Genomic DNA, 14,316 nt, shown 5'->3' with positions numbered 1-14,316 from the left:
ATAAGCTTCTAATTTCAAGTTTTGGGGATACCTGGGATCTGTGGGGCTTAGTATTGGGGAAAGAATACTTACTTGTAACACAATCATTTTTACAAATACTTTTAAGTTGTCAAATCCTTTAAAGATATTTTACATGTGAAAAAAAGAACACTTGGGTATTGGTTACACAATTAGGCCTTGAGTGAAGGTAAAATTTTAAGATTTTTCATATATTAAAAGTTTTCCCAAATATCCTTTTTAAAATGTTTCTATTCATCCAGAATAATTGTACTTCCATCTCTTAATTAGGGAAATATGCAAACCGAAATACTTAAATAAGACCTCAGTACGTCCTGGCCTGAAGAACTGTGGGGATGTTAATTGTATTGGACGGATTCATACATACCTCGAGTTGATAGGAGCAATCAATTTTGGATGTGGTAAAAATAAAAACCCAACAACATCTTTTACTTGGCATTTTTATCCTTATATATAGCACCCATTAATTTTTATGATGGTTCAAATAAGTGTATCATTAAGATTTTGATGTTAAAGAGATTGCTGCTAATTAAACTGGTTCCCTTTGAAGATACAATTTTAAAGGAAAGTATTTTATCTACATAATAGAAATAATTCATCAAAAGAATTCTTTGTCAAGTAAAAGTAAATAATATCAGAGAAATCTAAGAATAGCCTGTTTACTTTACAAATACAAGTTGAGACCAGCATAACTGTTAAAAAAAATTAGATGTTGGGAACTTTTTTGTGCATATTCCAAGACCCAACAAAGCCTGGTATTTGGAGTATATCTGTTCTAACATATTTTGAATAAGGATTACTTAACCTGTACTGTATTCCTGCTAGATACGCTTTCTAGCAATGACTAAACAAAGGAAATGCTTATGAACCTGTATATTTAATTATAAAAAAAGGACAAAAATGTTTTAATGAGACAGGTGAGGTGGCTCAGCGCATTTGCCCCTGAGCCTGAGACTTGAGTTTGATCACTGGGATCTACTTGGTAGGAGAGAACCAACTCCTAAAAGTTGTCCTATGACTCTAACATGCATGCACCTACTACACACATGTACCCATGTACACACAATTTAGTGAAAGTCTGTCATTCTTGATTTTTCTGATTCAAAGTTGATGAGTATACGTATGTCAGAGTGAATTCTACCCTATTGTTGAATTTACATGACAAACTCTGAGGAAAGCTGATGGTGATGGGCACAGGTATAATAAGAACCAGAGCCTTCCCACCCCTGATTTTGGAGATGAGCTAGAGAGCTGACCAGAAAGGCTCGACAGACGATTTCATTTTTGTGTGTCGAGAATGTACAGTCCACCTTAAGGTCACTCTTTGATGTAGGTGGCTTTTGTGCCCCAAGCTCTGTGTAGAGACTAGCTTTTTAGGAAACTAAGTTATTTTAGATGCAGCCACAAAGATGAGATACTGCTTTCTGTATTAAATAATTGCTTTTATTGAGCATAATGGCACTATTTAGAAACTAAGTGGCACATCAAATGTATGGTAGTGGGATAAGAATCATGGGGGTTCAGCTGTAGTTAGTATAGTCTGTCTTCCTAATTACAGATTGCACATAATAATAGACTGTTTATCTTTCCTGAATTCCAATAGAGCAGGCCATATACAACAGGCCACAACCAGTTGATAAAGTCCGAGTGACCGACAGAAAAGATGCAGAAGCAGCATACCAGCTTGCCTGGCGCCTGCAGTCCATGGTAAGCAGCTGCGCATTGAGTGGAGTCTATGGAATTTAAGTAGCCATTGAATAGAAGAACGTGTTTTTCTCTGGTGGTTCACCTTAGCCATTAATTGTATGTAAGACAGAAATCAAACTAGGAAACCCTGCAAATTCATTGGCAAAGTGTGTAAAAACATGTTTTACTAAAGTGGCCTTGGGTTACTTGGTTTTTATTTATAAACCTAACATGCAGAGGACCCAAGGTTGGTTCAGCACCCACATCATGGAGATTACAAGTGTTTGTAACTCCAGTTCCAGAGGATCTAACATGCCCTTCTGGCTTCCTGGGCATCAGGCATGTATGTAGTACACAGACATACATGTAGGTAAAAGACCCTAAATATTAAGAAAACATAAAAACAAAAAAGCACAGCACTGTACACACTAGCTGGGTGTGGTGGCATGTTCATTTAATTTCAGCATTCAGATTTCTGTTGAGTTCAAGGCCAGCCTGGTCTCCACAGTGAGACCATATCTCAAAAACAAAATAACAATTATCTAGCAAGTTTCCTGTAAACCAGTCACAATAAGATCTCATTGGCTTCACATTAAACTGGTGACAGGTAAAATAAATCTCAGATTATTTTGGCTGTGAGCAATTTCTACCTGAATTTGCTGTCTTAAGAAAGGTTGTTTTCAAATGGCTCTTTGGATCACACAAGTTACATACCTCTTTAGAAGCGGGTCCATTTTACACGCCTCAGGTACGATGTTTACAAATCTAGATAACTCACAGAGTCTCCACATTTTGTGGTTTTTCACTGTTTGTATTAACTTGGCACCTTTCTAAAGCTGGCAGCACAACCTTTTTTTATTTTTTTTCTATTCACTACACCTTTTGCTGTGTGTTCTTTTCTACCACAGATAAATGGGAGCAAATCCATTTTCTTTGTTCTTCTTTGTGGTCTTAACATTTTTGTCTTGGTATTTTAGCTACGAGGTAGTGGAAAGGAAAGTAAGAAGGACATCAAGTTAAATGCAGAAAATCATTAGTGCCATTCGAGTGGTTTATTGATACCATCACCTCATACTTGCCTTGCCAGCTGCTGCTCACAAGAACTTGGTAGCGTATCTAAGGAGAGAACTGACTGGTACACATGGTCAATAGAATACAGTTTATTGAGTTGGTGATCAGACATTAAAATACTTAAGTAGAGTTTTGCCTAGTTAGTGTTTAGATTTTGTGTGTTCATGTATTAAAGATTTTGCCAGGTTAATTTTGTTGTATTTGCCTTAATGTATTTTTCTTAATGTAGAGAACAAGGAGACGTAGGGTCCGAGATCCATGGGGAAACTGGTGTGATGCAAAAGACTTAGAAGGGCAAACATTTGAGGTAATTTGACCTTATTTGTGGTTCACCCATGAAACCTTGGTTCATTATTTTAGTCCTATGTATTATGCTGATTTCATTGTTCCTGTGTGTATGATCATTCCCATGTTAGTTAGTTTATTGAAAAATTACCATTAACCAAACCAGAGGCAAATAGTACTGTTAACTAGAAGTCTGACTTGTGCTGCGAATTTTGATTCTCGGTTTCCACATTATTCTCTCTTAAGTCAAGATGTACCGGACTGAGCAGTTGGAGTGCTCTATGCATTTCATTAAATGATATTCTTTTAAATGATATTTGATAAACAATTAAAATACTGTTCTAAACATTATGCATATTGAATTATAAATATTAAAGTGTTATTTCTACTAATAGAAGTTGAGACCCTGATAGGAAACATAGGCAACAAATATTGTACATATTGAACACATGTACACAGGTGTTGACATATAAAATTTGTTGTACATAATTAGAGTAGTAGAGTGGAAAGAAAGTATTAAGTGTATTTATTAGCTTTGTTATCTCAAGTAGCTACTTAACTGTACTAAATCTCAAATTTGAATCTATGAAGTATAGATGATAGCCCTCTGAAAGGATTTTAAAAGAATTGAGATGAAGTATGTTAAGATCCTAGCGTCATTCAATAAACCTGCTCAGACGAGGTACTCAATAAATGTTACCTTTCTCAGGCCCCCCTACCCACCCCAACCTTACACCTGGACTCTTGTTGGTATAAGAAGAAGTAATATATGGTTCCTTCCCGTAAGGTTTGTCTAAGGATATGAGGTACTCCTAAAGAGTGTGATGAGGAAAGAGTTCACACAAATTGAGATGTTTGAACCAAAGGATCAGGAGAAGAATCATCTCAAAATGTAGATGGAAGCATTCTAGGCTGAGGGAGTTGCGCAAGCAAAGGTACAGATATAGGAAAATACTAATCTTCTGGGAAAGGTACATAGTATGCTTAATTAGGGTGTAGGGGTGACGAGATTATGAACATTAACATTTAACTTCACAGCACACCAGTGTTATTATTTGCTTCATAAAGATGTGGCAACTGAAGCATGAGGGCTCCAGGGCTTGGTGATGGTCTCTCAGCTAATGATGTGTAGAGCTGTACATTTCTGCCAGAATCTCAAGATGTTAAGGACCCCATTCCATGGTGCCAGAGATCAAACCAGCGCTTTGTGCAGGCTGCCTCCTTAGCCCTGGAGTCTGCACCCTTGACTATCACACTGCTATGAAAGAAAATCAGCCATCTGAGCCGTGGAAATCTGAAATAAGAAATGAAAGACTTGAAGGCTTTTGAAACTTAATGACTGCTACCACTGATTGAAATGGGCAAGTCAGAAAAAACAAATGTTCCTTTTGATGGAGTTATATAATTTGACATAATTTTAGAAGTTATTGCCCAATATTTATTAGTAGCAAACAATGTATACCAACTTGGTTGGTCTTGTTCTCACATCTCCTTAACTGTTATATTTATTCTGCCTGAGTAGCTGATGAACCCTTTGATTGGCTGTTTTGTTTTAGCATCTATCTGTGGAGGAGTTGGCAAGAAGAGAAGAGGAGGAAAAGTGCAAACCTATTAAATTTTCAAAAGCTTCAAAACTTCCCAAAAGGTACAATGTTAGGTTATGTAATGTATTTTCTTAACTTACCACATGGCTAGAAAGTACATGGAAACACGCCCAGCCCAGTAGCTGCATTAGATACTTCTTACAAGATGTATTTAGGAAAATAGTATTTTCTTTTTCCCCTGCGTGAGCGTGAGCGTGCGTTCATGTCTCTGTGCACGTGTGAGCCTGAGGCTGAGGTCAGGAACGCCCTCTGTTACCCTCACACTGTTGTATTGAGGCGTGGTCTCCATCCAAACCTCAGAGTGCCGGTGTTGTCAATCTCGCTAGTCAGCTTGACTGGAATGACAGGTGAGCTACTCTGCTCGCCCAGCATTTGCATGGGTTTCTGGGACTCCAGACTCAAGCTCTCGTGCTTATAAGACAAGCACTTAATTACTGAACCATTCTCTTAGCCTTGCTGATTACATTTTGGAATTTTTTTTTTTTAATTATTTTACCACCGATTATCAGTTTGGGAAAATTTGAACTAGTGCTTCAAAATTCTGGCACACTGAGTGTTGGGGATTATTGTCTAGGAGACCTGTGTGTAACGGGAGCCATTCAACCCTACACATGGTCAGATAGTCTCATGTTCTGCTTGAATTTTCACAAGTAGTTGTGGGGTTTGTTGTTTTTAATGTGATACAGTAAGCTGAAAATTTTAATTTGCAAAATTGTCTTAGTAAATTGAGTTCCTTGATTTTCTGGCGTCTTACTTCCCGCCATGCCACATTAAGTAGACTTTAGTTTTGGCAAGATGTTAGGAAGTGCTGCTGCAGTTCTGTTTCCTTGGAGTTAATTAAAGCAGCTAACACTGTTATATTTATTTTATATGCTCTTATTTATGTGAACACGGTTGATCCTTTGACAGACCTTTGCAGTGTCAGTGTCACACCCATTTACCTGCAAGATAATGGAATGGCAATGAGACATACTATATTTGGTTGTGCTGCTTAGTGTAGAAATTGTGATTTAAGTACAGACTTAGAAAGGCCCAGGAACCTTAGACATTTTACTATAATTCTGTTACCTCTCCAAAATGGAAATTTAACCTTACCCTGTGGGCAAAATGGACAAAGTATTTTTTATTTTTTTAATAAGCCTAGACTCCTTCCAGTACTTAGACATTTAATATTCTGGATCTAAATGTGAGATTTAGATTTATTGTGATTTTTAAATTGTTCTGTGTTGCCAGGAACTTTAAACTGATGCATATTTTTCTTAGCTTTGTGCTTTTAGCACTGGTTGGTTGGTTGATTGATTGATTGATTGATTGATTTAGCAATTAACATTTCAATAAAGGTACTTTTTCTACTATTGATCACCAAATAAAAAGGTCTGCTGGAATAAGCCTTGGAAATCATTATTTAGTCATCTTTTATACATTAGCACAGTCTCATACACAAATCATATGTATCTTGCTTAAAACTCGAATTTAAAAGTTGTAGTCTTGTTTACAGTGGGGCATTCTTACCAAGCATGTCTGTGCACTTTACTTGTAGTGTTTATTTTTCATGACCCATTACTATTAGACACCCCTTTGCTTTTCTAGACTTTGGCTGGGGTTCAATATCTAATGCCTCTGTTTCCATATCTGCTTTTGTGTTCTGTCCGTTAAGTGTCTGTCTGGCTCTCTGACCTTCCTCTTCAGCAGCCCTTGAGGACACAGCAGCCTGCTCCTGTCTGTGCAGGTTAAATTCAGACACTCCAGTCTCTTCTCTCGTCAACAAGCATACATCCCTACTCCATCTCAGTTGGCATTGCTATTTTTGTTGGTTTTACTTATTTTTGTGTGTATGCTGTTTGGCCTACATATGTGTGAGTGCATGCCTGATAGCTTTGTGGTTATAAGAATCTGTTGGATCCCCGGAACTGGAGTTACAGATGATTGTGAGGGGCCATGTGGTCAGGGTCTTCCGGAAAAGCATCAATTCCTCTTAACCTCCAAGCCATTTCTCCAGCCCATAAACATTGGGGAGGGGGCATCTTGTTTTCTTGGTTTTCATACACGATCTGATATGTTCCAACGTAGCCCCAAATTTGATATGCAGCTGAGAATGACCTTAAACTACTGATCTTCCTGCTGCCGCCTTCCAAGTGCTAAGATTACAAGCATGTCTCATCTTGCCCACTTTTACATTGATTTAAAGATCTTTGTTCATCTTAAAAAGTTGTCTGCATGTTTCGGGCCCTGGGGCACAAGCCTAATAAAGTACTCTCAGGAACTCTGTTGTCAGTTGGGAATTCAACATACTACTCCAAGTTGTTTAATTTAGAAACATTTCTGATTTTCTTTCTATAAACATTTTTTCAGTACCTGGAGATAAAGCTCAGTGGGTAAAAGCATTTACTGCCATTGAAAAGGATCTAGGTTCAGTTTCCAGCACCCTCGTGGTGGCTCACAACTGTCCATCACTCCAGCTTCAGGGAGTCTGACATTCTCTTCAGACTGTCATGGGCACCAGACACACACAAACTTACACACCTGCATTCAGGCAAAACACTGATACACATAAAGTAAAATTTTATAAATCTAAAAAAATTAATACATTTTAAAAATTGTTCTGCTATTTTTTTTAAAAAAACAGTTTTTAGTGGTCAAACCTTTCTAGCGTTTCTTTCTGGTTCCACACATGCTTTTAAATCTAGCCTTGCTTAGATTCTTTTCTCCATTTCTTTACATTTTGAAATAATATAGGCTTTCTGTTTACATTAATTTGTTTAGCCGACTTGCTACTCCCTAACTTAAGAAGTATTTATTGGAGTTCCATTGTAGTGGATCTGTTACGATAGTGTTGGTGTGTGCATGTGTTTCTTTTGTGACAGTCTCCATATGTATCCCTGGTTGACCTAGACCAGATTAACCTCTGCCTTCTAATAGTACGATTAAAGGCATGCGTCCTAACACTCAACCCGGCCAGCTTTATGAGAACCTTCTTACTTGAACTTTCTGCGGGTCTCATGTCGGGAAATAGTTGTTTCACTGCAATGTTAGCCTCTTGTCAGCTGAAGAACTATGTCTGTTTATCATGAGCCTTTGGTTGCTAAAAGAAAATGAAACAACAGGGCTATCTTGTCCCAGAGATCCTGCTTTCTGTCTCATCTAAAAGCATGTGTAATTCCTTATAAGGGATTCTCCTAGTCTAATATTTTTTTCCTTCAGGCAAAAGTTTGGGTTTATATCATTGCTAATTTTTCAAATTAGTGATTAATACTTTTCTTGGTCTCTTTGAGCTATATTTTTTTTTTCTTTTTCAGCTCACTTGATCCCTTCCAACTGATACCTTGTCATTTTTTCAGTGGAGAAAAGCAGGTACTTATTACCAGTGAGTGCGCATAGATAATGTCCCAGTTGGATGGGAAATACCCTTTATCTGTGTGTGTGTGAGGCATGTATGTAGATGAATTGGACATGGCAGGGATATTAAGGATCTGGTGAATGAGTCAGGCAGAAATGAGAGGAGAGAGGATAGTTTCCTGCTGGGGCTTTGAGCTTAGGTGTTTTAAAGTCTAGTTTGCATTGGACTTTGATGAATGGTGAGACCTTGGTGGGGTGGGTAAAGAGAAAAGATGGATATTCTATCAGGGAGAACAAAATCTCTCTTTTTATTCTTTCCTTCTTTTCTTTTTATATTTCAGGAGCCATTTCAGGTGAAAGTAGCTTCAGAAGCACTTTTAATAATGGATCTGGTAAGGATGACCTATTGTGCTTCACTTATTTCTGTTTTGTGTTCATGTATTTTTTTTTTTTTTTGTAGACCTAAGAGAAAGAAGATACATATATATATTTCAGTTTTTAACTAATTCTCTTTACAAGGAATTGGGTTTTTCATTTGAAGGAAAGCCAGGCAATTGAATGTTTCCATAGTTTAGGAAAAAAAAATGAGTTGATGTGAGTTTTCTCCTTCAGAACTGTACAGTCAGTGCATTGATAGCAGTGTTCCAGAGAGTGAGGCAGATTGTGACTTGGTAGCTGTGTTTGTGAATGTGGTCTGAGTCTGCCCTCATGTTTCCTTTAGCATGCCCACGTGTCTATGGCAGAGGTGATTGGGCTTTTAGGAGGAAGATACTCAGAAGCTGATAAGGTCCTTGAAGTAAGTCTTCTTTTTAAAACATTTCAGTTACCAGCCGCTATACCAAATATTTTATAGAATTCAGAAAATATAATGAAAATACTGATTTATATCTCTATGTATGAGAGTATACAAGTATAGAAAATTATATACTCAGAAATGACTTAGCATTCTATATACTGAGCATCTGTTTTCTATCAAGAGGGAGAGCAGTCTGCCAGCCTTGGCTACACACTACCTTCACCAGAGAAAAGCTACAACTAAGGGCTAGTATGCTAGTCTTGTGGGTAAAAACTGGTATTCATCATTCTGCTGGAATTAGTTTCCTATGTAATAGAAATGGTTGAAAATGCCATTGGGTAGGCATTATGGTGCAACCTGGAAACTAGCCATTTTCATGCCTTTTAGATTAGAAAAGTGCTAGCTAAATTCCTAGCCTATAGTCACACTTTTGGAGTTTATTTGGCAAGTAATACAATTGATTTCACTATAATCATGCAAGAACAATCTCACAGGTCTGTGCAGCAGAGCCATGTAACAGTCTGAGTACAGGACTTCAGTGTGAGATGGACCCTGTCTCACAGACACAGGCCTCAGAAACCTTGGCTCTCAGAGGCTGCAGTGTTATTGGGTGGTACCATTCTCATCCTGCGTTTGATCCTAATCCGTCTTTACGCGATATTGACACACAAGCCAAATACCAGGTGAGTTACATGCCTACATTTTATAAATTGCTACACATCTTCTTGTTGATTTCTATGGAATAGCAGTATTATTTTTAGCTTTACATTTCTAGCATTCTTTACATCTGCAGTTTTGAAATAATTTGGTTTTTTCCATGAAATTACATTAATAAGCATTTGAAAGGCCAGCAGTTGAGTTTAGACGGGTTTGTTGTTGTTGTTGTCATTGTTTTGGTTTAGACAAGCTTCTGGAGCCTTTTAAAACTGACAGTGTGCAGTAGGGCAGGACTTGTAACTGTAGTAGTCAAAAGCATTGACACCTCTCTTGGGAAAAAAGTTTTGTTTTCAATTTTATGTTTAATGTGTGTTTTCTATATAGGTAGCTATTTGTAAGTTATTGCCATGTTAATAAGAATTATAACAAATTATAGTATGTGAACACATTTGTAATATTTATTTCATTTTGTGTGACAATGACTATTACTCTGTGGCCCTTGGCTAACCAGGAATGTGTGGTAATTCTCCATTCTGTCTTGAGCACTGAGGTAGATATGTACCATCGTACTCAACTAATATATGTGAGAGCTCATGCTGCCTTTTGTCTATAACTTTGTGTGTGTGTGCGTGCGTGTGTGCGTGCGTGCGTGCGTGCGTGCGTGCGTGTGTGTGTTTGGCGAGGTGCACACTCCTATGTGCAACAAGCACACGGGCTAGAGGAGAACAGTCAGTGTCCTGCCACTTTCCCTCGTATCCCCTTGAGATGGGGTTTCTCACTGAGCCTGTAGCCGGCTGGTACTCAGCAGTGCTCCGTCTCCCCATCTCCCTCCCCGGCACTAAGGCTACAGTTACATGTGCATATACCTGTTCACACCAGGTTTATTATGTGGATTCTGCATAAGTGAGTCCTGCTCCTCCTGCTTGCATAGCAACTACTATTACATGCTAAGTCATCCCCCGAGCCATGCTGCATGTATTTTTTAAGGATCATTTCTGACGAAAAGCAAAGACTTTAGCCTGAAAAATAATACTTAAGGCATTTCATTCAGTTGCTGCTGTTTAGATGGGGCCCTTTTTTGTGTTCTTTTCTCCAGTTAGCTGTGTAGAGCTTTGATAGTTGAAATTAATTATACTTTTCTTATCATTGCAGAGTTATTTCTCCAGAGGAGGAGCAAAGTTCATTGGAATGATTGTTAGTCCATATAATCGAAGTAATCCTTTACCATATTCCCAGATTACCTGCTTGGTTATAAGTGAAGAACTTAGCCCTGATGGTACCTATCGTAAGTTGTCATCAATAATAAGTTCTTGCTGTCCCTGTCCTCAAATGAAGGAACTTAGAACTGTAAAACTCTTTAATGAGATAGATCGTGAGTCAACTGTGGACTTGATGGATGCCACCTAGTTAAATCAGCGCCTTTCCTTTCATTCTAGTGGCCTTAAATAAAAGGAAACAGTGTTAGAGCGGGCAGTGTACATGCTGAGCACTGGAGGCATTGTGTTGCACAAGCTGTACATTTTGGACACTGAACATTGCACACATAGGCAGTGTATATACTGGGCACTGGAGACATTGTAGTACATAAAACATAGTTCTCATATCATCTTGCTTTCCCTGCTGTGCCATGTAAATAAAGAAAATATAAAACCATAACCCCAGCTTTCTGTCACGTCCCAGGATGTTAAGCTTCCCAAAGACAGATTAGATTTCCTAAGTCCATCTGTTTTAAGACAGATTAATTTGACATAGCCCATTGCCCAACTTGGTTTCTCTGGGATGTGTGTCTCCTGTATATCTCCTTGTGGTTGTCCTGGTCAGCTCTGTCTACATAGAAAGTAATACAGCAGACTAAAAAGACAGGGAGGGAACTTTGATGGAAGGAAAGTAGTTGGGGACTCAGATCTTCTCTGTGTGTAGTTGTGTGTGATAGGCACTTTCAGTGTTTCCTTCCCATTGAATCAGGACATCTTTGTCACTACACGCTGTACCGTACTCACTTTTCTATCCAGTGTCTAGCCCAGAGCCTGGTATAAAGTGGATTCTAAATGAATGTTTACTTAATAATTAATCTCTTAATCTTTATCTTGTTTAGCATCCTATACTTCATAAAGTCTTTTCAGTCCTGTTGACTGCTAATATATCTTTTATATATATATATAAATCTGCAATGTTTTCTGCTGTAATGACCACTTTATCTCTTAATGCAATGTATTTATTATTTTTTATGCCTAGTACCAACTAATATGCACTAAATTGAATGAGTATCAATAGTCATAGTCCAGAGTGCCCTGCTAAGTACAGCACATAAGGCACATGAGTTTTCAACTTAACTCAAATTTATAAAAGTTATAAAAGAAAGCATCACAACAAACTTACTTTTCTTCTAGTCGCCTCTCAGTCTGCTGAGTTTTGATCATGAGCCTCTCTATTCCAATCATTTCTAATACAGTTAGTTGGTAATGAGTACATGTGACTTTACATTTAAATACTATAATTTAATAATTTAAAATGTATGTAGTGCTGCTTCTGGCCAAAATGAATTAATAAGGACCAAAATAATAGACAGAATACACAAAACCATATTTTATTTAGCATATAACTCAGGTTGTGATCTGTGAGTCACTTACTTTTCATTTTTTGGAAACCATCTGGCCCAAGAGTTGAGGTTGTCAAGAGGCTTTGAGATGACTGTACTTTTCTACTCCGAACCCAGGTTACCCCTTTAGAATATCTCTAATAGCTAAGCATTCTCTGAACTTTGATCAGTTACAAAATATACTTAGTGATTAGTTTTCTAATACCGTGGTAGCTAAAAATAATTCTGAATAAAAGGCAGTCTTTACTTAGGTACCTTTTTTAAATAGAATTTTTCTTAGTCACACTATGTAGTTCTATACGGCTTATTCATTCATGTACATGTTTTCTGTTAGCCCTACCGCACCCTGTAGCATTTATTCCCACTTTCAACTTTAATTAAGAATAGGAATTACTCAACTATCTTTAGATTCTGGTTCTGACATTCCCCGTTTATTTTGTGGGACTTACACTCTCATTTGCCTCTGATGCTTCTGTTAATGGGGAATAAAATGACCTTGTTTACAGAGTCGGTACTTGCAAAGATTGTAGCCTGCACCAGGCTTTCAGTAGGCAGTTACTGTAGCTGGCTACTGCTCTGTATGTAATCCAGGTATCCAGGTATGCCAAGTGTCGTCCTTACCAAGGGGTCACTTGCTCAGTGACCCCTGCAGTATGTCATTGTTCTTCAGTTGCTAGAGGAGACAAGTAGAAAGAGAGGAGAGGAAATCTGAGGACTGAAAAGAGCTCTAATTATCCTTAGGCTTGCTGTCTCTTTCCTCTCCCAAATACCTCTTTTTGTATATTGATAGTTAGTGTGGCCTTTCTTTCATTGGGAAAGTGCTTTTGCCCTAGCCATAAGGCCTGCTAGTCCTCTCAGTTTTAAAATAGCAATGCTGCCTGCTGCTGCAGCATTGTCATGGGCCGATGACTGTTGTACAGCCCCAGCTTGGTACTGACAGTGCCCTCTCCTGCTCAGAAGATAACCAAGAGGACAGCCTGCCTTCACAGGCCTTTTCACAGAACTGTCAGAGAAGGGGCACTTTTTACTTCTCATTGATAGAAATAGCTTAGCATAGACATGCTGGGAGGAGAAGTAAAGTCAGTCAGTAAAACATTTGATGAATGCCCAGTATCTTCAAAGAGCTGTTCTGTTGGCCTGCCAAGCTATGATCTAAAAATACTAAAGAGAATTTTAATTAAAAGGGGATTGGAGAAATAGTTGATGAAAATGTGTCTCTTTACACTTCTCTAGGTTTACCTTACAAATTTGAAGTACAACAGATGTTAGAAGAACCTCAGTGGGAATTAGTGTTTGAGAAGACAAGATGGATAATCGAAAAATACAGGCTCTCTCATAGGTATGTGCTGTGGTTTCTGATACGCTACATTGGCAGTCTTTCTCTTAAACTGAATCAGAGAAAGTAAAGCCTAGATTACAAATAGAATACTGATGTCTGGCATTAATGACAGTTTATTACACAACCAACTGTATATTTATCTCATCGATTTCTTCTCATATTTCTTCCTATAGCAGCGTCCCCATGGATAGAATCTTTCGCCGGGATTCTGACCTAACTTGTCTGCAGAAAGTAAGTTGCCTTCATTTTTAATTGGTTTCATTGCTCAGATTGCAAAGCTGGTCATCTTGCTGTGTTTTCCACTGTTTTGTGAATTCATTTTAGATGTTTCCTTTATTGATTCACTTTGCAAAATTAGTGTGTTTTATTGGCTAAGTGTATATACAGAAATAATTCTCTTTTAGAACACATTTGTCAATGTTAACTGATATATTTCTTAGCAGGTTATTATTGTGTACAGTGAAGAACCTTTTTTCTTTCTTTAAACTTTACAAGCAACCATGTTTTCCTCTTAACCATAATGGTCAGTCGTTTTTAAGAAATATAGTATAAATGTAATTTAAATTTAAATGGTCATTTTGCTCTAACTTTGTACTTGAAAATTCTAAAGGTTTAGAATTATTTTTCTACTTTCGATTAAGATGAATAGACTGTTTAACATCTCTGGTTTGTTTTATTTTAGTCGTTTAGGAGTAATCTAAAAAAGTAAACATACTTTTTGCGGCCTTTTTCTGTATACTATTGAAAGACCACTGTATGCATCCCCCAGAAAACCGCTCAGAGGGCCAAAGTCACAGACTCGTACAAAGTAGGCAGCACTTCTTGTATTGCTTGTTTCCTGTGGAGTTGGTAGGGAGCTGGATTTACCTTCAGCGGTGACTCCAGTGCTCCAGTCGGAGATGGTGAGGACAGTGTTTCTCATTCG

General features: G+C 37.9%; 1 protein-coding gene across 21 annotated transcripts in view; it reads left to right on the top strand.

Annotated features, from left to right (window-relative positions):
- The window catches only part of Mysm1 (myb-like, SWIRM and MPN domains 1), a 45,000-nt gene that overhangs the window by 17,479 nt on the left and 13,205 nt on the right, over window positions 1–14,316 (top strand). For 13 of the 21 annotated variants that reach the window (XR_015619506.1, XR_015619505.1, XM_087548095.1 and 10 more), the window contains 11 exon segments: window positions 289–419; window positions 1,622–1,725; window positions 3,005–3,082; window positions 4,617–4,705; window positions 7,961–8,015; window positions 8,342–8,392; window positions 8,722–8,796; window positions 9,291–9,479; window positions 10,606–10,738; window positions 13,286–13,391; window positions 13,565–13,622. Coding sequence is in view for 19 of the 21 variants with exons in the window: in XM_087548095.1 (XP_087404221.1) it covers window positions 289–419; window positions 1,622–1,725; window positions 3,005–3,082; window positions 4,617–4,705; window positions 7,961–8,015; window positions 8,342–8,392; window positions 8,722–8,796; window positions 9,291–9,479; window positions 10,606–10,738; window positions 13,286–13,391; window positions 13,565–13,622 (1,069 nt within the window). In the remaining 2 variants the exon portion in view is untranslated. 21 annotated transcript variants of the gene reach the window in all.

The sequence above is a fragment of the Rattus norvegicus genome, chromosome 5 (genome assembly GCF_021556685.1).
Source record: "Rattus norvegicus strain SHRSP/BbbUtx chromosome 5, alternate assembly SHRSP_T2T, whole genome shotgun sequence".
In the NCBI taxonomy this organism is placed as follows: Eukaryota; Metazoa; Chordata; class Mammalia; order Rodentia; family Muridae; genus Rattus; species Rattus norvegicus.
This window is presented reverse-complemented; position numbering and strand designations above follow the sequence as displayed.